This window comes from Pteronotus mesoamericanus, unplaced genomic scaffold (assembly GCF_021234165.1).
Source record: "Pteronotus mesoamericanus isolate MK-2021 breed Mesoamerican mustached bat unplaced genomic scaffold, CSHL_Meso_final contig_25, whole genome shotgun sequence".
Lineage (NCBI taxonomy): Eukaryota > Metazoa > Chordata > Mammalia > Chiroptera > Mormoopidae > Pteronotus > Pteronotus mesoamericanus.
In genome coordinates, this window is record NW_026555105.1 from 9,430,437 (window position 1) to 9,454,428 (window position 23,992).

Consider the following 23,992-nt stretch of genomic DNA (forward strand, 5'->3'; position numbering starts at 1 on the left):
GTTCCGAGCTGAGATAGCCCTTCAGAGGTGTCCCAGGTGGTCCAAGATGGCCAGGCCTTAATATCCCGCATCCTTCCATTGTTTATGGACGCAGGCCTCCCCAGGAGCAGGTGTGACCTTGGACAAGGCCACCCTTGAGTCTGGGGCTGACAGTGAAGGCCGTCTGCTGCCCATGCTCCCTGCGCTAGGGCAACAAGGCCTTCCTGGAGGGAGGCCTGGGTGGCACATTTAGGTTCTCCACACAGCTACTCTTTTCTGTGAACTAAATTTTTATTTTATTCATTTTTTTCCCATAAATAACACAGTTTCAAAAAGAGCCAAGGGATGGATGATCAAAAGTACTCTCGGGGTCTTCATTTTAAGAATCTCAAAGCCCAGAGAGGTTAAGCGACTGATTCTAGGTAACATAGCTCATGGGTAGCAGAGCTGCAATTTGAACTGGTGTCTCTCTGATTCTTCTCACTACTGCCTCCTACTGGAAGTGTATTACGGAGGGCTTCCCAGAGGAAGTGGCATGTTATCCAGGTCTTAAGAGGACCATGCAGTGCAAAGGTAGAAAGTATGGGTGTAGAACCAGGCCACTGGGTTAGAGTCACAGATCTTTTTCCTCTTAGCTGTGCACCTCAGTTTGCTCATCTGAAAAAACTAATGCATCCCATCTCGCAGCGTTGTTACAGTTACTAAATGAGTTGATATATACGGAGAACTTAGAGCATAGCCTGCAGAGCTGGTTGTTATGACTAGATATTGGGGAAAGAGGGGATCCAGGATCAAGGATGACACAGTGGTTCTTGCCCTGAGCAATGCTGTGGCCACGGTGCTGTTTACGGAGATGCACCTAGCCTGATACTGAGACAGGAGGCGGAGGGGCAACTCCACACCCCAGAGGCTTCTCTGAGCTCAGAGCATGGCGGGCAAAGCCTGTCTCTCAGTGGAGGCTGGGCTGCAGGACTGCTGAGCTTGCTGGGAGGCTAGTCTGGCTCCTGGCCCAGCCCCAGGAGCAGGTTGGGATTTCTGTTCAACGAGAGCTTTGTGTGGCAGTGGCCCCCTTCCCCCAGGCCCTGCTGGTATCAGCCCCTCCCCTGGCAGCGCGGCCTGCCCCGGAGGGACCAGAATGCTCTTGGCATATCCTGCTTCCTAGCCCCTGCTCAGTGCTCTTGCCAGGCCACAGAGGCCTCCTGCGGCTCAGGGGTCCTTGGAGGGGGCAGGGGTGAGTCTGGATGTGTGGACTCCCGCGTGCTGATTCTGAAAGGCTGGAATTAGATCCCAGGGCTTACTCTGAGCTTGGGCATCTCGTTTACACCCACTTCGTGTTCTCACCAGTTTTCTTCTGCCTCAAAATGGCCCATGGCTCCCCAGACATTTGCAGTCCAGTCTGAAGGCTTCCACTGGCCCCACACAGACCCTGTCAGCTACTACCTCTCTCCTCTCGTTGCCTCCACTCCAGCCCCGCTGGCCCCTTAGCAATTCCTCAGCCGCACTAGGTCCATCTGCACCCCAGGGCCTTTAAATGGCTTTCTCTCTGTCGAGCGCTCTTCCCTGAGATCTCCGAGTCCTCATCCTTCACATCTCAGCTGCAAGGTCACCAACACGGAAGGGACCTCCCAGCCAACATATGCAAAGTAGCCTCCCCACCTACACAGCCACTCTCTGTTTATCACTCTGCCCCGACCATAGCTACCCCTCGCATGGCCCTTGTCTCTTTACGGGTGTCTCTCTTTACTAGAACGTAAGCTCTGCGAGGGCAAGAACCACGCCTGTCTTATCCACCATGTCCCGTGCGCACTAAATAAATAAATATTGGCTGGACATGAGCTGTAAGATGGGCTGTGTCTGAGGGTCGATGGCGTGACGGGTGTGGACGGTGCCCGGCAGAGGGCTGGCACCTAACCCGCGCTGAGACCGGGGTGGCCCTCAGCCTCGCCACTTTCATGGACATGATCATTTCACCAATTCACGGAGGACAGTGTGGCCTCGTTCTGGCACCATCATGCATATCTTATTTAATCTCCACCACAGCAAACTGGTCTTCAGATATATTGAGGCTACCGAAGGTCAGTACTAAATCAGAGTGGAGCAAATAAAAACACGTGTCTTTTCCCAATTCCTCATTTCCTGCTGGAGATCTGAGGTTTGTTGTTGTTGTTGTTGTTGTTGTTGTTGTTGTTGTTATTTCAATTGGAGAAGTAGCCTGATGAAATAATTAAGAGCCAGACTGTGAGCTCAAAGTTCCAATTATAGGGCAAGTCATTGCACTTAATTGGGCACATCACAACTTCTTGGTCCAAGGACACAGAGCTTCTGATTCCTAAGGGAATGGGAATAGGCAGGTGAAGCCCTCAGAGTTCCCAAGAGGGCTCCCGCAGGTAGCTGGGGTTCTCCTCTCTCTCTAAGCTGCCAGACTTCCCCGTGGCCATGGAAGCTGAGCTAAGGGCATGAGAGGCCGCTGGACGTTGGCTGGAAGCCCATCAGCCAGAGGTCTAGCTGCAGGGAAGTTCTTGGCTTCTCATTCATTCAAGTCATTAACATTCCCTCTCTCCATTTAATTGCATGCACTGCTGTTGGTCTGTTGGCCAAAGCTGTGGCCTTTGCGAAAGACCAGTGGCCCCATTTTCACCTTGAAATTTTCCCTGGGCCAGCGGAGGGGCTGGGGTCTTGGCTCTGTGCCATGTGCCATGATTTCTAGGCTCTCAGACAAACAGTGCAGATGAGGAAGAAACACTTTAATTTTACAAGGTCTCTTCTAGGGAAAATATCTTTAAGCATATTTGTTTATTGAAGGTAATTTTAAAGTCAGATAGTAGGAACAAGTCTGTTATTTTATTTATTGAAAAACAGTACGCTGTGTTCTAGAATCGATTATGAAATTTTAAGTTCTGGATAAGCAGTAAATTTTCTATTAAAAGAAATGCAGAAAGTTTCTTTGGTAGACCAAAGTGCTTTGGTACCAGATGATATTGGGTTGGCAAAAGGGCTGTGCTAGACACACACATGATTGTAAATATTAGAGGGCTAACCCCACTATGCCTTCAGCCAACATCTAAACCTATGGCTTTATCTTCGTCAAAAAACAAAACCTGACATGCAGGACTTTGTGAGATTTTAAGATATGGCTGCATGGCACCACCAGGGGGCAGAATAGAACACAATTTTACATCTTCAGCTTTGTGGCTTTGGGGTTCTAACAAGAAAGTGTGTTGGGACGCTTGGTACTTAAGGATACTCTCTCCTCAGGCAGGACGAGTAACTGGGAGAAGTGTACACATTGTATACTTGCAAACAGAGTAACTCACGAAGTCAGTGGAGACAGCGTGGAGATAATTCTGCAGATTGATGGCAGGGTGGAATCTGGAGCCAGCGAGGGCACAACCTAACGGGTCCTTTCTTTATCCTGTTGGGCTCTGGTCAGCTCTGGGCATTGCTTTTTATATTAAGAGGAACAGTGACAGACTGGCGTGCCCAAAGGAAGGCACCTGGGTGACAGGGACTTTTGCTGGAGCACATTAGCTTACAGAAGCACGTGGCCCGAAGTGTGACATTCATCTTAGTCATTACTTTTGGGTACCCCGGGCATCACAGAAGCTTTGCCTGTCTCAGGTCGTTCCTCTGTAACCCAGGGACGAACGTCTACCGTATAGGATGGCAGGGAGGATTGAGGGAGGCAGCGAGTGCAGGTGCCTGGCACTCTATAAAGCCACAATAATGGTGACTGTTATGATCATGAATAATAAGATAATGTTATAACATTCATGTTCATGTTATCATGTAATAAACTTCCTTATTATTATTGGTCATAAATATCTTTATTAGTTATAATCATATCAATAGTATTATATTTAATATATACTTGATACATTTTATATTATATATAATATATAGTGTATCTTGTATATATTATACATTTGATGCATATTAATATATAACAATTAAAAGACTAACATTTTATAATAACACCTTGTGCTAATATCATTTTAATTAATAACTGTCATTGGAGTAATGTGGAGATTTATCATGGGGAATCCAATTCCCTTCTCCCATTCTAGTTAGATACTTACTGGTGCCCGACCCCAGTGGATTGCTTGGAGACCCTCATGGATTGTTTGAGGGTCCAAGGCTTTGGGCTCCGGGCCTATAGCGTATGGAATAGAGAAGAGTTCAAAAAGCAGAGAAGCTGACTCAAGTCCAGGCTCGAATGTGTGACCTTGGACGTGTAGCTTAGCCCCTCTGCACTTCAGACTCCGCATCCAGGGCGGAGCACCGCGGTCATTCCTGAGATTGACGCCCTCCCTCCCGCCTGGGCCCCGCCCCGCTCGGCGCAGCGGAGCTGGGCTGGGTGTGAAGAGATGCCCTTGCCTCCCCCTGCAGCAGTCGGGGCTGTCCGTGTGGATCAGTGACCAGCTGCACCCGCTGGAGAACGTGCCGCCCATGCTGGCCGTCCTGATCGTCACCCTGGTCATCATCTTCTTCACCGAGTTTGCCAGCAACACGGCCACTATGATCATTTTCCTGCCTGTCCTGTCAGAGTTGGTGAGGGTCCTTCCGGGGACGAGGGGGGAGGAGAGGAGGGGCCCCTGGACCCCCAACAACACGGGTCAGAAAGCTCTCTGCCGCTGGCGGGCGCTCCACAAGGGAGCTGCCTGCTCACCGCTCTCTTCGAAGTGCACGGAAGTGTCAGGACATTGATTTAAAAAAAAAAAATACTGTTTTTTTCCTTCAAAAAATGTATACACAGAGGCAATATTTTCAAAGTGACCAAATTCCCTCCTTTGGAAAGTTTTCTAGGAAAATATAAATTACCAAATTTGAGTTAAGCGGAAGTAGAAAATCTGAGTCGTCAAATAACCACGAGAGAAATTCTAATGATAGCAAAGCTGTAGCCACCCTGGGGAGCCGGGCTTCTTGGCACTGCTGACACTTGGGGTCAGTGGTGGGGACTGTCCTGTGCACTGTAGGGTGCTCAGCGGCCCCCCTGGCCTCTACCCACTGGAAACCAGGAGTGCCCCCTCTAAATGAGGACCATCAAAAATGTGTTCAGACATTGTCAAATGTTCCCTGGAGGGACAGGATCGTCCCCAGTGGAGAACCACTGCTGTAGAAGTCACCAGCCCAGGAAAGTTGGCCAGGACAGGGAAGGTGAAAGTTTCCCTTCGAGAAAAAGATAGTGCTCAACTTACCCAAAGCGTTCCAGGGCGCAGAAAGGTAGGGAAAGCCATTCGATCCAGGTAGAAGGTTAGCCAAACCCCGACACCAGGAGCAAACCAGGGGAGAAAGGGGTGAAGTGTCATAACTCCTGCTCACATGTAAATAAAGATGCAAATGGCAAAATGAATCCAGGATTGTAGGCAAAGAACACATCATGATCAAGAAGAGATTATACCAGGGATTTAAACACTGATTAACATGAGTTTTATACTTGAATAGATTAAAGAAGGCCAAACCATTTTACTACCTCAATATAATCCAAAATTGATCAAATTAAGTCAATGTTGAGAGTATATGCGTTGTATGCAAATAGTCACATACCAGGCACACTTGTCTGAACCACCTTAGTTTTGTTTGTTTACTTGTGCATCAATTACAACAGAGATCATGCTGTATTCACTGTATTTTCATACACAAAGATACACTTTATTCTTTGTCAATGACTGGAGAATATTCCATTATGAATCGATAGCTGTCAATTTATTTAAGCCATCTGTCTCCAGCTTTGCTTGGATCCAGCAACGCTGCCTCAAACTTTCCCTGTCTGGGCACCTTTGATGACATGTAGATATATTGGTAGAATTGAGATCCCTGGATTAGAGATCTAATTATAAATTGCACATTTACAGTTTTGTTAGATGTGGGCAAATTGCTCTCCAAAGCAAATGTGCCGTTTACACTCTCCGCCGCAATGGAGGGTGGGAGTTCCCCTCCTCTTGCTAAGTGCGATGGGATTTAATCACACCCTCTGAGGGACCCAGCAACCAAGAGAGTTGGAGGGGCTACCAGGAGGGATGGAGGAGGGAACAGAGGGCCAGTCAGATCCGCAGGGGCTGCTTTTCCTGGAGAAGACACTTGCAAACAACACCTTCTTCCAAATACTGCTATCATCAAAATCAGAATGTTTTATACACAAGGGGATAACTCCCCTAGAGAGGCCCAAACTCCCCTATCTTAAAATAAAATGCTAGAGAAGCGATCAACATGAATTGTCAGTGAATATGTCATTGGAGAGAGGTGACGAACTGGTGGCCCACTGACTGAGGCCAATGCATACACACATTTGATACACACAGTTAGAAATTTGGAAATGTTTGCCAACAGGTGCCATCTTGAGCTCTCCTTACCCCTGAAGTTCAGCGAGGCCCCAAGAAAAGGTGCCCAGAGCCTGGCTGTGGGGATTGTTTGGTAGAGAGAAGGACCAGGCAGGGGGCATGTTAGTTTAAAGCATCTGCCTCACCTGGGGACTTAATAGAAATGCAGATTCTTGGGGTCACCCCAGACCTGCTGAATCAGCCACCCGAGTTCTCAAGCCTCCGTGAGATTCCCTTGCACACTCAAGGTGGAGAAGGAGCGTCCTAGATAAATCTCCCCGGCCCGCCCTCCCTAATGGCCCTGCCATGTGGCCCTGGAATGTCACTAACCTTGAAAACATTCTCTCCGTCTCACCCTGGGTCTGGTTCTCTTCTTACCTGTCTGTCGGTTTCCACGTACTGCATCTCTCTTGCCTGCACATTCGTAACTTCTGGTTGCCTTTCTCATCGTCTCTAAATTGTCCTCTCTTGTGTTCTTATTGCTGGCTCTCACTCTGCCTTTCTCTGTCCCTGTGTCTTTGTCTTTCTTTCTCTACGTCTGTCTCCATGTCCCTCCCCTTCCAACCGTGTCTCCTGTGGTTTCTGCCTGGTTCTTTATGTCTTGGTCTTGCCACCCGCTCCTGGGTCCAGGCCATCCACCTGAGGGTGCACCCCCTGTACGTGATGATCCCTGCCACCGTGGGCTGCTCCTATGCCTTCATGCTCCCTGTCTCGACGGCCCCCAACTCGATCGCCTTTGCCTCGGGACATTTGCTGGTCAAAGACATGGTAAGTCTGGGCATTTTCTAGTGGAGCCCGGAGAGGTGGGTGGACACTGGGTGGTGGGCAAGGCATCTGGGCAGGTCCCTGTCCCCCCAATACCCCCCGCCCCCAGTATCTGCATAGTTCCTTCTGAGTGGGACCAAGAAGACACATTTTAGCAAAGACTCTATGCCTAGACAACTTCAGGAAACACTGCCTAAGAGACTCCTTGCCAAAGTTTGTGACAAGGACAAGGGACTTCCCCCCTCTCTGTGGGCATTGCTCTCTCTTATTGCTCATTTGGCTGATGGCTCTGTGCCCGGAATCTTTAGGAGAGAGGAGTAGCAGGCCACATGCTGGGACTTGAGAGGGGACCTCAGTGCCCGGCCAGCTGGGGAGTGAGGCGGAAGCCCAGGGTTGCGGCAGTTGGGGAACCCCCTGCTTTCGGCAGGGCTCAGCCGTCGGGCAGTGTGTTCCCTCTCCCACGGGCTCCACGCTAAGTCTGCCCCTCCCTTCTCCTGCTGCCTCTTCCCCTTCCACCCCTGCCTGGGGCATTTGTACACCAGATACCAGAATGCAAATAACCCTCCTTCAGCTGGTGCGGCCCAGAAGGGTGATCTGCTTCACCAATTCGTGATGCTGGCTTCCAGTGTCAGGCGCCCAGCAGGGTAAATGGCCAGGGAACCCAGGAGAGGGGCAGAAAGAGATCCCGGAGCAAACAGTGTAACAAAGATGTTAAAGGGCTAAGTAACTAAGTAATAAGGAGGAACTGAGCAGGCGTTTTGAGACAGGCCCCCAGGAACCCCGCAAAGGAAGAGCCAACTCTGCCTCCACATCCCCCAAAGTGTTGGCCAGGCTCCTTCTAATTCTCCAAACTTGCCAGGGGCTTTAAGACCCCTCCCCTAGATCAGAGGCAGCACAGTGCGGTTCCCTGACCTTGCCATGTGCCCCCTCACTTCACTGTGGATGATGCCCTTTCCACGAACCACCTGGAGTAATGTTCTTTTCCCAATTTTGCTAAACCAACTTACAATTAAAAAAAAAAAACAAACAACTTAAACAAGAGTATTTAAAAAGAAAAGTTAGCCATGTACATGTAAATGGGAAACCAGTATTGCGTGCCATTGAGGGTAAGTGTAAAACTAAATGCAAAGGGAAAAGGAAAAGCAAAATAATGAAATTCTCTCCAATAACAGTTGCCTGGAAAAGGCTCTGAACCCCCACTTGTTAAAAAGGGCAGCTGGACAGGAGGAGAGAAGCGTTAGGGGCAGGTAGCACCTCAGACAGACTTGCTCTTTGAGGACATGATTTGAAAAGCAATTGAAAAGGAGGTAACTTTCTCACCGTGTGCCCCATGGCTGGATGGTGGAACAAGCAGAAAACCCAGCTGGAAAACAGGAACTTTTAGCCCAAGTTCAGACGGCACAGTACGCGAGGTCCGCCTGGGTAGGGGGCAGGTAGACAGCTCTCTCCAGCTATTTAAAGCAGTAAAAATTTCCAGAAGTAACCATCTTCCCAGTAAACTAGTATAACCTTCACTGGACACACTGTGTGCGTGCGTGCGCATGTTGGGGTGGGGATCATTTAGTGGTCTTATCAGATTGCTATCATGTCATGTGGCTCTGAATAAGCCAACTTCTCCGAGTCTCACTTTCCTCGTCTGTAAAATGGGAATAATAATAACAATAACAACCCTTGTAGGGTTGCTTTCAGGTTTAAGCGACCCAGTGACAGCTGCAAGGCCCAGTACGTGGCCCCTAGAAACCAGTTACTAAATGAGGACTTTTGCAGTTCTTTGAGTGACAGCCTAGGACAGCGTGAAGAAGGGAGGGTCTCGGGCATCTGCCGGTCCGGGTCTGGTGCGGGGCTTTGGGGCTTCTCCATCTCTCTGCTGGGTCTCGAGTGTGCGCTCTATTTCAGGTGCGGGCTGGCTTCCTGATGAACCTGATAGGCCTCGTGCTGCTCAACGTGGCCATCAATACCTGGGCACAGGCGGTCTTCCAGCTGGGCACCTTCCCAGACTGGGCCCGCCACCACTTGGCCAATGTCACGGCACTACCAACCTCATTTGGGGCCAACAACACGCTACGGGCCCTCTGAGTCCCCCTTGGAGACTCTCTGCAGCCCGGGCCCTCCCAGAAGGCTTTGCCGTCACCTGCTGTTAGGATGAGACAGGACGATCAAGCGATTCTCTGTGAACCAGTATGCAGCAAGCAAGGTCCTCCTGGGTCAACGAGTTCATTTATCTAGTACACCTTTTCCTCTCTCATGCAGTTCAGGGCCCTGATATTTCCCAGACCTGCTGCCTGAGAAACAACCTCCTTTCTCTCTGAGCTGGAATGTGGTTAGGATGCAAGAAAGCCCAATTTCAGCAACAACAAGCAAATCTAGAACGGTATCTGTCCTGCCGTGGGCTCCACCATTGGAGCCAAAGGCTCCTGAACAGTTGGGATGGAAAGCTATCCCCCACCCCATGGGCCCAGCTGATGATCCCCACTGGCTTCTGTAGGTTGCACTCTGGAGGGACCGTCCTGTCTAGGGGTCTCCTTCCTGGGAGGGGGTTTTGGGCAGCAGTGTTCCTTCCGGTTCACTCATCCCCACTGCCCACGGCTGCTATGTGTTCTGTTCAGCTGGTGCCCATTCTGCACCAGCTGCTTGACTGTTTCCCCGCTGATACCCAGCAGACAGGGGAATTTTCAATCCGTGCAGACAGGAGGAGGGACAGAGGACTCCCTGAGGACATGGAGACTGTGCGAAGCCTCCTTGCTGTCTCTCGGGGCTCCCAAGTGCATCTAGAAACCCCCGCTGACATCGCTACACAAGCTTTTAGGTTTTTCTGTTTAATCTGATTCGGTTGGGCCATAACTCTGGAGTTGGGCCACGCCTGGGCCCTGCCCTCTGGCAGGTGAGTCACAGCACTCACCGCCGGCCAGGACCCTGCTGCACGGGGCCCACAGCGACCTTCGTGGCTGCTGTGTGTTCATCAGCTGGTCATTACCGGCTACCCAAAGTGGTCAGCATGTTTGATTAGCAAAGGCCACATTTTTCAGGGGTGAGAGAAAAGTCAAAAGATAAACCAGGGCCTTGCAAAGGGCCAGGGTAAAAACTCTCAGGCAGGCAAATATCATAATCCTCCTCTGCAGATACGCAGCCTGAGACTTTCCGTGAGCCAGCTGCTGGCAGGGGCTCTCCCAGGGGATTTGATCACTCCTGGTTTCCAGCGGAAACCTCTGGGTATCTCCAGTGAACAGTATGGTATCGGGCCCGGCGGAAGCTCCGGCAGTGTGTGTAGAATGAACGAGTGGCCCAGCGTCAGCACCACCTGAGGAGCCCCTTCCCGCACCTGTGAGGGATGGGGCTCCTCGAGCAGCTGCGTGGGCCGAGCAGGCAGTTCCCAGAGGCTGGACTCACCCTCCGTGCAGCAGGAGCGAGCCGTGGACGTTTCCCCGGAAGCCGTGCGGAGGCTGGGGGAGAGGCCCCCTGGGCTGGAGAACAAACTGCAGGAGCAGACCTTCACATTTAGTCACGGTTACAGCCCCTGGGGGTGGGGGGGAGGCGCACTCCTGTGCGACGGGGGAGGGGAGACGTTCATTCACAGAGAAACCCCTGGGACTTGTAACCCGATGAAGCATGATTTCAAATATTTCTTACTGAAAATGCTGTAAAATAAAGAATGTTAATCAACACCAGCCCTGAGATTTTTTTTGTCTTTCTGGACATAAAGGAGCTTCAAAGCCTCAAATTCCAGAACTGGGTGTTCCACAGAATTGGCCTCGCCGATGTCACTTTCCTGCTGCTCTCCCCTCGCTGCTCCACTCCTGCCACACAAACTCCTCTGCCTCAGGGCCTTTGCACGTGCTGTCCCGCTGCCTACAGCACTCTGCTCCTGCACAAATGCTTGCTTCCTCACTTCACGCAGCTCTCAAATGTGTCCGCAGAGAAGCTCCCCTGACCAGCTGGTCTAAAATATCGGCCTCATTACTCTCCACCTTCTTATGCTCCTATATTTTTCTTAGTATTTAGTTAGGACATTGTATTATGTATTTTCGTATCTGTTAAATGTCTCTCTCTCTCTAAAATATAAACTTATGAGAATATAAACTTCATTTTGTTCAGTGCTGTAACTCCAGTGCCTAGAACAGTTTCTGATACATAGTAGGTACTCAGTAAATATTTGGTAAATGAATCTATACCAGAGTCAATGAGAAAGCAATCACCCCCCTCCAATCTGAGGTCTGTTTGGTTCTTTTGTTTGCTCACTCTTCTTCCATTTATTCACTGAAAAATGTTTGTTTACCATGTGCTCATTCCCCGTCCCCGCGCATATAAAATTTGCATTCTAGTTGAGGAGTCAGGCAGTAGACAGGTAAATAAATAAATAAAATGTCTCTAGGTCATGGTCCAGGCTAAGCAGAAAATGAAACTGGCCAATATGACAAACTGGCTCAGAGGCTACTTTAGCCAGAGCAATAAGGGAGGACTTCTCTGAGGAGGCGGCACTGGACTGAGACCAGAAGGAGTCAGCCATGCGCTCGTGGTGGTGTGGGAAGGCGGGGGTTGGCAAGGGTGATACAGGGTCATCGGAAATATACCAGGGACTCACGTCTGGAATATACGAGGAAGAAGAGAGAGCCAAAAACAAAACAAGACACCTGCTTTAGTTACCTGTGGTTACTTAACCAATCGCCCCACAGAATCAGGGCTTTGAAACACAACAATTTGTTGCCTCGCGTCTCTGCATTTGGAGAGAGTTCTTTGGGACAGTTTCGTCTCTGCTCTGCATGCTGTGGTCAGGGCCACTTGGCTGGGAGTTGGGCTGGAGCTGGGATGTCCGCCAGGGCCGTGGTCCCTCCAGGGTCCTGCGGCTTCTCCAGGAATCTCGCCTGGGCCTCTTTACATGACAGTAGGCTTCCAGGAAGGCAAAAGCAGAAGCTACAAGGCTCCTTGAGGCCTGGACTTGGGAGTCCAAGAACATCAATTCTTATGTATTCCATTGGTCAAAGCAGGTCACAGGTTGTCCTGGTTCAAGGGCAGGAAGTAGACTCCATTCGTTGCTGGGAGGAGTAGCTACCACGTACAGGGGCGAGGATGGTTAGCCGCCTTTGGGAGCCTTTTATCATCACACCAGGGAGAAAACTGAGTGCAATATCAATGTGCTATTCTGAAAAGGGATATCTAAGTGGCCAGCAGGTTAATAAAGAAATGCTCAAACCCACTTGTAATCAGATAAATACAAGTTAAACCAGCCAGACTGGCAAAAACTAAAAAAGTGGACAATAAGCAGGGGTGAAATGAGAGGCAACAGAAACACTTGTGCTCTGCTGGTGGGACATTAAACTGCTCCTGTCAGTCGGGCCAGCAGCTGGGGGACTGGTGTCTGCCTTCCCTGTGCCCCGCTGCCCTGCTCCTGGGTTCACAGCCCAGCGAAATGGGTCCATGAGGAGATGATGTAGGAGGATATCTGTGCCATTGTTGTTTTAGGGACCAACGAGCTGGAGACCATCTAGGTGACCATCACTGGTGGGGCTATTTAAATATGGAGGAAGCACGCTGTGAAAAACACAGCAACACAGAAGTGATGAACAACAGGTACAGAAAGGGGTCAGAGAGACACATGTTCCAGGGCACACGGGGCAGGGGCGGGGGCAGAAGTAGCTTGGCAGTTGTTTGCATGGGAAATAATATGATAATTAATGCATGATAATGCAAGAATAAACTCTGTGTTTCACGTACTTACAACTGTCAACCCACTTCTGCCCCGAATCAAAAAAATTTATGTAGAGCCAGTGGGCAGAGAAATGGAAGTGCTGATGATAAATGGAAAAAATGAATATGAGTCATGGAATGAAGAGTTCTGTGAGCCACACTGGACTCTTGGCTCCACCCCTAACACACTTAGGACCTGAAGCAGGTCCTTGATTGTTTTGGACTTTGGTTTCTGCACCTGAGAAGTGAGAGTGTGTAGTCAGGGTCTCAAAAAGAACTAACAAGCACATGAAACAGCTAACTTAAGGACAGTTTAGCTACAAGGTCTAGTTACAAGGTGTGGACAGAGGGTAGGGACGCCACAAGGGAAAGCGCAGGCCCTGGAGGCGGGAGGGAGGGCTAGTCGTGAAGAAGTACCTCCAGCCTGGGGTCTGGAAGAAGGAGGGGCCTACGAGGAGCTGGCATCTTCAGTCCTGGGGCACATCCACTCTTGATGACTCCCCAGGAAAGAGATGCCTGGATCGTTCTCTCCTCCCTTACTCTGCTTTTCTGCTGGGGCTCCCCACTGGCCAAACCCAACTGTGCTGGTCAGAGTTCCCCAGAGAAACAGAACCAACAGGATGTGTGTGTAGGTATGGATACCCAGGAGAGTGTTCAAAAGCAGCCTGCTGGCAGAATTCCCTCTCGCTCAGGGGAAGGCAGTCTTTTGGTCGATGCAGGCCTTTGCCTGATTAGATGAGGCCCACCATATTGTGGAGCGCAATCTGCTTTACTTACACTCCATTGATTGAAATGTAAATCTCATCCAAAAACACTCTCACAGAAACATCCAGAGTCATGTTTGACCAAATATCAGATACACAAAATTAACCATCACATCAACAGAAGCTAAAATGCAAGGGAATCCTTTGCTGCAGCCTATCCAGGTCCACCTCTGGCAGCACAAGGCCGGGAAGAGAGAGGGATGACTGGGTCTGGAGGGGCCGACTGAGAGAGCGTGGCATGGAGTTGAGACCCTATCAGAACTTGAAAAGTAGTGGTCCCCAGGGCTACCTCCAGCCCACGGTCAGGTTCCCCTCTCCCTCACCTTCCATGAGTCTTAAACTATTCATTTATTGCTAATATTTTAAGTTTAGGAGGTTTCACATTAAAACCTGAATTTATGTTTCTCTTGGAAAAGAAAATACCAGAAGATCTGGCAATATAGGACCTCTGACAACAATTGTTTGGAGGGAGAACTTCTTGTTTGCCACAGTTCCCACCACTCCTTCATGTCTTACACTGGTTCTCTTCCTTTGACTCGGTCACCTTTCTGGCTTCTGAAGGCATTGAATCTATGACTCCTAAGCAACATGATCTGGGAGGTCTGTTTCAGCTCTAGTGGTCACAGGTTCTCATTTCTGTGGTGACAGAAATCATCTATATCTGCCTTGTACAATACAGTAGCCACTTGAAGCTGCAATGTGTTTAGCTGGAATTCAGATGGGCGGTAAGTATAAAACATACACCAGATTATAATAACTGAGTACAAAAAAAGGGGAATGTAAACTATCCCATTAATCATTTTTATATTGATTGCATGTTTAAAGGGTGCTATTTTGGATATATTAGGTTGAGTAAAGTATTTTATCACAATTAATTTCACTTTTTAGGTGGTTGCTACAAAAACTTAAATTATATATATGGCTCCCATTCTGTTTCTAGTAGACAGCACTGTCTACATGGGAAGATTTTAGCCGCCTCTCCATATTCTCAAACCAACTGTATGGTAGTGATGTTCTATACCTGCAGGCTGTAAAATTCAGTGACTCCAATACTATATGGACCTCTGATTCTGATTCTAGATCTGAGAGTTTACCACTTCCTCTTCCTGCCCTGTCTTATGGCTCTGAATCTACCCAGAACTTCCCCTCAACAAAGCTGATTCTATTTTGGTGATTCAAAAGCCCTTTCCGGATGTTGTGGGCCTCCGAGTCAAACCAGCCTTATATAGGCAAAAGTGACCGCCTATCTGTGCTGAGAAAAGTCAAAGATATCTTCTGCCTCTTTCCTCCCTATGCCCCCAATCTCTTCTCAATCTTACACACCCACCCAAGGCCTTTGGGAAATGACCCACGTGGGCCTTAACCAGTCGACTCCCTGGCGCCTGTGCAGAAACTGAGCAAATGCTGGTGCCTTCCAAGACAGCTCCTCTCTGACCAGCATAATGCCCTGATGTTTCCCGTGTGGCCGGGACATCACAGAGGCCTGTACAAGCAGGGCTGAGCTGCCTGGGCCACACTCAGACACAACCATCAGCCTGGGTGAGAGGGAGCAGGCAGGAGCTTTTATCTACCATTTACCAGGCACTCAGATACACTGTTTCGTGGAATCCTTAAGCCACCCCAATAAGGGGGTTCTAGTATTCTCATTATAGCAGAGTCCATGCAAGTTCAGAGAGGGAGGGTGTGTCGCCCAAGATCATACAGCGCACACAGTATGTGGACAATCTGGCAACACTGAGCCTCGTTTTCAAGGGGCTTCCCACTTCGGTGGGAGCAGGTCAGAAGACACCTGCCCTTTGCGAAGGCGTCTGCGCGTGGCGGGGCACTGCTGTTCCTTCGGGACCGCCCTGCTCCTGACCTTGGCTGGCCGGCCCCATGGGCATGTGTGGCTGCTGCTGTTGCTGCACTGGGTGCACTGGGTGCCTTCTCGGCACAGCTGGTCCTGGCCTGCCTTCCTGGAGGGGCTTGTGAGCTGGGCAGGGGATGAGGCTCTCTGAGGGCCACAAGTGTCTCATTCAACTGTGTCACTTCTCCTATCTGGGTCATAGGACATCCTCCTCCAGGCCTGAGCCAGTGACCCAGGCAACACACCCTTATAAGGGAAAATGACAAGGGGTCGGGAATGCCACTGAAGGGTCAACCCTAACTGGCCCATTCTGCAGGGTGGGGACCTTCCGGAGGAGGCCGCCCCACAGGCCATGACAGGGCACAGAGATGCTGGCAGAGAACAGCTGGAAGTGTACCTGCAAGGCAACAACGGCAGCCCAGCACATACAGGGAACGCACATTTATTGAGCACCTACTGTTTGCAGTGCCAGACACACCACAAGGTCCTCATGAGTCCTGTGACCCCCCTGCACACCGGTCGAGAACAGGGCCTGAGCGGCTGACTGTGGAGCAGGACTGTTGGGCGTAAATCGTGGCTCTGCCTCTCACTAGCTGAGCAGCTTGGTTAAGGGACTTAGCTCTCTGGGTCTCCATTTTCTGAAATGAAGAATGGAAATCATAACAGTCCCCACCACAACGGGTTGTTGGAGGTAAGGATTCATGAGTTCGAATAGAAACTATTTAGAAGTGTGTCTCTTGCGAAGCAAGTGCTCAACAGAGGTTCACTGTTACCATGATTACTCTCTTTTAAGAGGAGGAAAGTGAGACTGAGGGAGATGAGGTCGCCTGCTCTAGGCCACACGGCTGGGGAGGGACAGAGCTGTGCTTTGAAGCCAAGTCCCCGTCAGGCTGAAGGCAGGAAGAGAGCTGGGGAGAAAGACCAGAGCCACTGATGGGTGGAGAAGAGCCTCAGCAGAAGTCCAGGGGTCTCCTGTGGGTCCCCACCCCCTGAGAGTTGGGGCACATAACTATGGACAGGGAGGGAAGGAGGAAGCTGAGCAGAGTTCTAGTCCCGGCACTACCGCTGGTGAGCTGAACAGCTTCCCTGAGCCTCAGTTTCTTCCTCTGGGAAATGGGACTAATGCCACCTTCCTGTTATCAGGACTAGAGATGTGGCTTGCAAAGGGCTCTTCCTCTTCCTCCCCTCCCACACCTTCTCCCCACGCCTGCCGGACCCAAGAGGAGGAGGCAGCTTGGCCAGCCCCTGGGAGGTGGGCCCTGCTGGGACGAGGAGACGGCGAGGACTTAATTAAGGGCAGAAAAGCAGAAGTGACAGGATCTCCCAAGTGCTGGAGGACTCAGTTCCTCCCACTTCCTCTCTACCTGTCGCGCCGCCTAAGGCTGCCTGGCTGGCTCCGCTGCTGTTTGGGAGGCATGAGGACTCTCTGGAGGACAGCCGAGCACCTCGTCAGGACGGGGTAGGTGTGGGACCTCGGACATGGGGGCCTCGGACAGGAGAACAGTCAGCGGTCAGGCGTCTGGGAATGAATCTAGGTCTCAGCTCTGCCGTTCCCTGGCAGCGTGACGTGGGGTACCTCCTCACCTCCTTGAGCCTCCGTCTCCCCATCTGGGAAGTGAGAGTGATAATAATGTCCACAAGACTGTTGTGAGAATTGAAGGAGAAAAGGCACCCAAAAGGCTTGCTATTGTGCTCGGCTCAGAGGAGGCACTCAGTAAATGGCAGCTACAAGCCTTATTGCCAACGCTGAACACAAGCCTTGGCACCTAATATGACTGAGAACTGGTTTTCTTTTCCAATAATGTTTATAGTGGCTACTACACTCACAGATACCAGGTTTCCAGCACTAACTATAAGCAGTGGGGGTCTAGTCCCAAATTAAAATGCCTTCAGGGGCCGGGAAGGCCCTAATTATGATCTCTAACCTCACATGAGCTGTCCATGCCACCTGGTATGTATCATTTCCCTAATTTATTTCCTTTCCCACTTTCCTGGACAACTACGTTGTATCTCCTCCTTTATCTTCATGCTGTCTCCGCCTGCTCCAGCATCCGCACCGTCGGTGCTGAACTCGCCTCCTGCTACCCTGAGCAATCAGAAGCAAACACACCACAGTCAACAAATATTTATGGAGCACCCACTACATGCCAAACACTGTTCTAAGCACTTGGGACATATCAGTGATCAAAAGAGACTAAGTCCCTGCCTGGTGGGTGCTTTAGTAACAGATAATAGCTGAATGATATAATTTTAAAGACACAAAATAATTCTAGGAGATACTACTTTTATTGCACCATTTTACGGATGAGAACACTGAGGCACAGAGAGGTTATGAAACCTGGCCAAGATCACAGAGATGGTGAGTGGTTAAGTGGGGATTTGAACCCAGGCAGCCCGGAAGCATGCCTTTAACCGTTGCTGTGTTCTGTGTATATCAGAGGATACTGATCTACAATTGCCCACACTTTGTCCACTCACCATCATCTGTACCCATTTCCTCTGCTTTCCCACCTGTTATTAAGAGTGAATGGCCCCTGCTACTTTGTAAGACCAATCCCACGTCTTCTGTTCTTGGTCTGACCTCTGTCACCCACGAGTACGTCACTGCAGGGAGCCTCCCCTTCATCAGTGTCCCTCCTCTTGCTTGGATCTCCCATCTACAAACCTGCCAGAATGTCTTCTATCTTAAATGAACTCTCTTGGTAAGTTTGCCCATCAGCTACTGCATTTTCTTGACCTACCAGCATCACCTGACATTGGTGATGACTTCCATTTTTTTAAACATTTTATTTACTTGGCTGTTCAAAGACCATGTGGCCTGGTTTCTCTGTCTCCTTCTCTCATTCCTTTCATCTCCCACACTGTTAACCCTGGAGTGCAAGGGCTCAGTCCCTGGATCTCTCTCCTCTTCAACACACGTCTTAAAGAATCTCATCTTGCCCCATTACTTTAAATACCATCAATAAATCAACGATGCCCAACAGTGTATCTCTAGCCTGCTCTCTCTGAATTTCCAACCACATACTCAACAGCTCCGTTGAATGGCTAAACTGGCAGCTCAAATTTAAGACTTTCAACTGGATTCCCCCTTTTCCCACTCCACTCAAATTTGCTTTAACCGATTTTTCTCTCAGGAAATGACGCCCTGATGCCTCCAGTTGCTCAGGCCACCAAATCTCTTGGTCATCTTTCTCTTACACCCACAGCTAATCAGTCTGTTGATCTTTGGGCTCTTCCTACAACATGTATCTGGAATACAATCTCTTCTTACAATTCCTCTGCTGTCACTTGTAGAAGGTCTGGAAGGGCAAGGATTCTTGTCTATTCATTCATTCTGGTTTCTCCAATGGCTGGCATATAGTAGTTGCTTAATAAATATTTGTTGAATAAATAAATATAAGGAAAATAAAGTAGAAAAGTTCCTCAGAGGTAAACTGGTCCACTCTCCCCTTCCCTTCACCCCCCCAAATTGTAGAGGAGACATTTAAGTCCACACAGAAGGAATATTCAGTGCCACACAGAGTCAACAGTGAAACAGGATCTTTAGTTCTCGCTTTCATCCTCTCCATTTCATTTGTGCTTCTCTTCTCATGACTCTTCCATTCCCTTGGGAGAGTTGTCCTCACAAAATTGGAATTATGGACACAAACAGCTCAGCCATTCATCCTCACACCTTTGGGAACTGTGTGGAAACTGGGGAAACGGTGTCACTCTTCCCTGACAACTCCAGTGAGAATAATCCTGGGGAAGGCTCTGATTGGTTCAGCCTGGGTCATGTGGGTTTGGGGTGGGTTACTCTTATTGGCCCACCTGGGAAGAGTGCCCACTCCTGTGGCTAATGGGATGGAACCTGCTAGCTGATGAGGGGTTTGTGGGACAGAGACATTGATCAGACACCAAACTCCTCACTCTCCTGTTTAAGGTTCTCCAATTTTCTTGTGTGCAGGTGCAGATTCTGGCACTTGGGGCTCTGCAAAGCTCTTGTCCCACTGCAGGCTGCCTGGGTTGCCTTCTCTCAGCCCGTTCCAACCAGCCGTGGCCAGCTGTTGACCCAGCTCCTCCTGTGTGGTTCCCTGGCTGCCGCTGCTGTAGGTCTAGCCCACCAATGGCTGACGTCCTCGCTGCTTTATCCTCTGGGGCCTTCGGCCATAGTGGCCACTGTCTGTGGCCTCCTGGTCTTCCTGGGCCTGGGCCTGGTGCCTCCAGCTCGTTGCCTGTTTGCAGTCAGCGTGCCCACCCTGGGCACAGAGCAGGGCCGTCGCCTGCTCCTGTCCTGGAGTACTGCCACCCTGGCTGTCACTGTGGTGCCCAATGTCTTGGCCAATGTGGGCGCAGTGGGACAGGTGCTGAGGTGTGTCACTGAGGGCTCCCTGGAGAGTCTGCTCAACACCACACACCAGCTGCACACAGCATCCAGGACTCTGGGTCCCACTGGCCAAGGCCTGACACTCCAGGCCCAGGGCAATGGCTCCGTCTTCCGGCTTCACATGCTCCAGGTCACTCAGCAGGTCCTGGAGGACTTCTCTGGCCTGGAGTCTCTGGCCCGGGCAGCAGCTCTGGGGACCCAGCGGGTGGTCACAGGGCTCTTTATGCTCGGCCTCCTGGTGGACTCAGCCCGGTACCTCCATTGCTACCTGACTGACCTGCGGTTTGACAATATCTATGCTACAGAGCAGTTGGCTCAGCGGCTGGAAGAGGCCCAGGCCGCACACCTGTTGGTGTCCCCACCAGCCTGGCTGCTGCGGGCCACTTGGCCACGGCTGTCCCAGAGGGAGCTGCTGAGCTGTTTACTAAGGCTGGGGCCACTCACCCTGCTCCTGATGGCCACAGCTGTGACAGTGGCCACAGATCACATAGCCTTCCTCCTGGCACGGGCCACCGTGGACTGGGCTCAGAAGCTGCCTGCTGTGCCCATTACACTCATGGTCAAGTATGATGTAAGTGTGGTGATGGGAAGGCAGGTATACAGTCATTTCCTTGAGGGAAGGGGTAGAATTTGTCAAATCCTTAGCTTGCGATTGAATTTTACTTACCTCTAAGTCATAGCCCTGGGATGGGCCATGAGAACCTGGGGCACCCGTAGATGAACTTAATTCCCACTACAACCCAATACAGTGGGTTCGGGTTTGACCCCCTACTGCAGATAAAAATGCTGATACCGAGAGATCTTAAAATAATTTCCCCCCAAAGTGGCAGCGTGTCCTAGCCCCCCCTTTCTCACCTGTACAGATTGGATCAGCCCTCCTTTCCCTACAAGATTATTGTGAGCTTTAAAATGTGATAGTCTCTAGAAGTACCTAGTAAGCACCATGACCCATAGAAGATGTTTATTAAATACTGGCCCTTATTAATAGCTCACATCTGTGAATATCAGACTGAAGGAAGGCTCAGGAAAGATCTAGATCAGGAGCCCATCTATAGTCCATGGGCCAAATCTTACCAGCTTCCTACTTTTGTAAACTTAGTTTTATTGAAACACAGCTCTCCAAAGGCAAATTTGAGTTGGGGCAAGAGACTGTAGGGCCAGCAAAGCTGAAAATACTTACTATTTTAATAGTTACATATAAACTTACTACCTATTTACTCTTAGATATTTACTATCTCATCAAGTTCTGTGGTTTTTCTTCGGCTATTTTACTGATGAAGACACCGAGGCTCCGAGAAGTTAGGGAATTTGCCCAGGTTCACCCAACCTGTAAGTGGAAGGACCACGGCTGCTCTGCGGCTCTTGTGGGCCCCAAACAGGCTCACGTTCATGAACGCCTTCCTTCGTAAGATCTTTGTTTTTCATTTGTATGGTGAGATCACCCAGAAAAGTCCATTACATGAAACGTATCAAAGTGTCAGACCCTGAGCTAGTAATACTAATAGCTAACATTTATTGAGTACTTATTTTATGTAAGAAAGTATTTTTTGAACTGCATGAAATGAATTTAATCAATTTCAAGGGTCATGGTCACATTTTTAAAAATAAAATAGAATAGACTAGAAATGTATTTGAGTATGTTATAGGTAATAAGGGTATGTCTTGTTTTATGACATTTTTCTTCCATCACAATACAATTTATGCTCGGAAGGCGCTATAAAATGCTGTGGGTCACAATAAGACAATGTCCTGAGTGTGTTAGCTGATTTACTGTATTTCCTCATCTGTAAGATGCCATTGATTACAAGTCATACCATCAGTTCAGGTACCATTAGGAAAGAAAATGCTTCCAATGAAGCCATGACCCAATGCCTTCTTACCATTTAGAATTTTAATTGTATTCATATAAAATTGTCCCCTTATTTTTAACAGAGATTTATTTTATCATACCTTTTTATGTAGAGAAAACAAGAACAACAGTGAAGTGATTTTTGGCTGTTTTCGTAAAACGGCCTCCCCTTCAAGCCTGACTTTTCTGAATGGCTCTGGCTGAGTCGCGAGCGTTGTTCACCCAGCGCGTTGTCCTCTGTACCTTCGCGAGCACCGGTGAGGCCCCGCCATCGTTTCCAGCATTTTCTTCCAAACTGCAGACAGCCACTCTGCAGCTTTGGTGCTGGCACCCCCTGATCCTCTTAGAGAGCATGACTGCTGAAAGCAACTATGGGTTCTATTGATTGGAAGACCCTCTTGGTCTCAAAGATTTCGAAATGTAGGGGAGGAAAAAAAGGTGAACCCAGAACTGACTAAATAAGATAGCTCATTTAATTGTCACTGTGGCGCTGTCAGATAGGAATTGCTATCACCACCATTTTACCGATGAAGACACCAAGGCTCAGAGGAGTTAGGGGTCTTGCCTGAATTTGCCTGGCATGCACGGGGCAGAACCAGGGCTGCACTGTGACTTTTGGGTGTCCTCAGCACATTCACTTTCATGAACTCCTTCCTCGGTTAAAAATATTAATGACGTCATTGGGATACATACAAATATGTTAATAGTATATCGTGAAACATGTTCTTCAACGTAAAAGTTAATTTTAACTTCTGATTTTAAAAGAGACTGAAATATTTTCATAGGCCCCTAAAAGTACTGTGGGGCCCAGCACTGTGCCAAATAGGGAAAGTGACTCTGGGCAAAGCTCAGATCCAACCCGGGAAGTCTGATTCCCTAGTGCCAAGGGTTATCCTCTGACCTCCCTGTCTCTGTGGACGCCATTCTTCCTCATAGCTCATGGAAATTGTAGGGCCTGATGATTTTGAGAGGATATTAGGACCCACCCTGGCTGGGACTGTCCCCTGGCACGTGAACCGACTGCATGAGCTTGGGGTCCCCATCTTTTAAATGAGACTCAGGCTGGGCTAGACCTCCTAGGCTTGTGCTTACGTGATGGAAAAGACCTCTAGAGTATTTGTCCACTAAGGGCTCAACAGAGAGTTAATGCTCCACCAGCATTAGGTGTTTTTTTTCCCCCTAAATGAGAGTACTAATAAAAATTATTCTTTGAGGAGTGGATTATTTGAAGATAAATTCAAACAATTACTCTTCAAAGAGAGTAATAATAAAATAGCATTTGCACGGCGTTGTCTCTTTAGCAAGAAGCCTGCTTCAGACTCCTGATCTCGTGCAATTCTCCTCACACCCCAGAAGGCAAGGGTGACTTCTGCGTCCACGTTGCAGATAAGGGCAGGGAAAGTTGAACCAGCCCCGCAAGCTGCAAGTGGCAGGGGACAGGGAACGGCTAGAGAGTGTGCTGTTGACGTGGCCTTTTTGTCCTTTTTAAAGGCTGCATACACCGTCCTGGGCTTCATCCCCTTCCTCTTCAACCAGCCGCCTCGAGAGAGCCCCTTCCTCTCAGCCCACAACTCCTTCCAGTGGGAGCTCCGCTTCACCTCGCCCGGCTGCCCCCTGCTGCCCGCCCAGCCCCCGCACACGGCCGCCCCCCTGGCCGCGGGGGTCCTGCAGCTCCTGGCGTGCTCCACGGTCCTGCTGGAGGCCTACGCCCGTAGACTGCGACACACCATCGCAGCTTCCTTCTTCAAGGCCCAGGAGGCAAGAAGGGTCCGCCACCTTCATGCCCGGCTCCAGCGGAGCTACGACAGGAGCCAAGGCCAGCAGCTGCTCCTGTGGACTCCTTCGTGACACCCACATCCGGACCCGCCGGTATGGACAGGTAGGCCTACTGCCTGCTGGACTCTTGGAAGCACAGACAGTCCTGGAGAAGACAGGAAAGATCTTGGGAGTCACACAAACCTAAGCTGTAACCTTAGCCCTTCTGCCGCCTCCCCGTGGGACTTTGGGCAGGTCGCTGCCCTTCCCTGGGCCTCAGTTTCTGCAGCTGCATAATGACAATGACGTGAGCTACTTTCCACTTGGGAATGTGGTGAGGACAGCATGAAAGCCTTCCACCCACAGAGAAGGACTATGCCAAGGGGAAGGCAAGGAAGTGCAGAGACGGCTCAGGCCCCCTGCCCCACCCCTGGCAGGTGGGCGTCCGTCCAGGTTCTCGCCTGCATCAACTGCTTTACCCAGTTGGTGGAGACTTTGCCTCATGAATGTGTCTAAATGCTCCTGGAACTTATTTATATGCCTCTGAATCCTCGGACTTATTGATAGTAATCTAAAATGGTCTTGATTTTATACATAAATGTATTTATTAGATCCTAAATGAGAACTAGGTTACTGCTTTGCTTTAAATTCCTTTAGGGACTTCCCCTT

The 23,992-nt window shown here is 49.7% G+C and overlaps 2 protein-coding genes across 2 annotated transcripts in view; both read left to right on the top strand.

The window, feature by feature from the left end:
- SLC13A3 (solute carrier family 13 member 3) overlaps positions 1-10,610 on the top strand; it is a 59,311-nt gene extending 48,701 nt beyond the window's left edge. The window contains exons 11-13 of the mRNA XM_054573647.1: positions 4,366-4,527; positions 6,927-7,064; positions 8,958-10,610. Of these exons, the coding sequence (XP_054429622.1) occupies positions 4,366-4,527; positions 6,927-7,064; positions 8,958-9,137 (480 nt within the window). The 3' untranslated portion in view covers positions 9,138-10,610. The remainder of the gene's footprint in view (positions 1-4,365; positions 4,528-6,926; positions 7,065-8,957) is intronic.
- A 6,158-nt stretch (positions 10,611-16,768) lies between these two features.
- Positions 16,769-23,416, top strand: OCSTAMP (osteoclast stimulatory transmembrane protein). Its single transcript, XM_054573380.1, has 3 exons — positions 16,769-16,812; positions 19,300-20,290; positions 23,060-23,416. The coding sequence occupies exons 1-3, from the start codon at positions 16,769-16,771 to the stop codon at positions 23,414-23,416; spliced, it is 1,392 nt and encodes a 463-aa protein (XP_054429355.1).
- Positions 23,417-23,992: the final 576 nt, after the last annotated feature.